We start from the raw sequence: 251 nt of genomic DNA, 5'->3' as shown, positions 1-251 counted from the left end.
GCCGGTGTACGAGAGCCTGGAGGAGTTCCACGTTTTTGTCCTTGCCCACGTGCTGAAGAGACCCATAGTGGTGGTGGCGGACACGATGCTGCGGGACTCGGGGGGAGAAGGTAAGAATTGCGCTCTCTTTTAAAAGCCTTTGTGAACCGTGCGTGCTCAGACTGCATGTTTGCTCTCTCCCGCGTGTTTTCGCGGGGTCTTTTTGCTCGATGAAGCCAGATCTTGAATCGGAGAGCGGAGCACGGCGCGTG

At 57.0% G+C, this 251-nt stretch overlaps 1 protein-coding gene across 1 annotated transcript in view; it reads left to right on the top strand.

The window, feature by feature from the left end:
- The window catches only part of OTUD7B (OTU deubiquitinase 7B), an 18,567-nt gene that overhangs the window by 13,266 nt on the left and 5,050 nt on the right, over positions 1-251 (top strand). The window contains 1 exon segment of the mRNA XM_010294744.1: positions 2-110. Within this exon segment, the coding sequence (XP_010293046.1) occupies positions 2-110 (109 nt within the window).

This window comes from Phaethon lepturus, unplaced genomic scaffold (genome assembly GCF_000687285.1).
Source record: "Phaethon lepturus isolate BGI_N335 unplaced genomic scaffold, ASM68728v1 scaffold6299, whole genome shotgun sequence".
Classification (NCBI taxonomy): domain Eukaryota; kingdom Metazoa; phylum Chordata; class Aves; order Phaethontiformes; family Phaethontidae; genus Phaethon; species Phaethon lepturus.
This window is presented reverse-complemented; position numbering and strand designations above follow the sequence as displayed.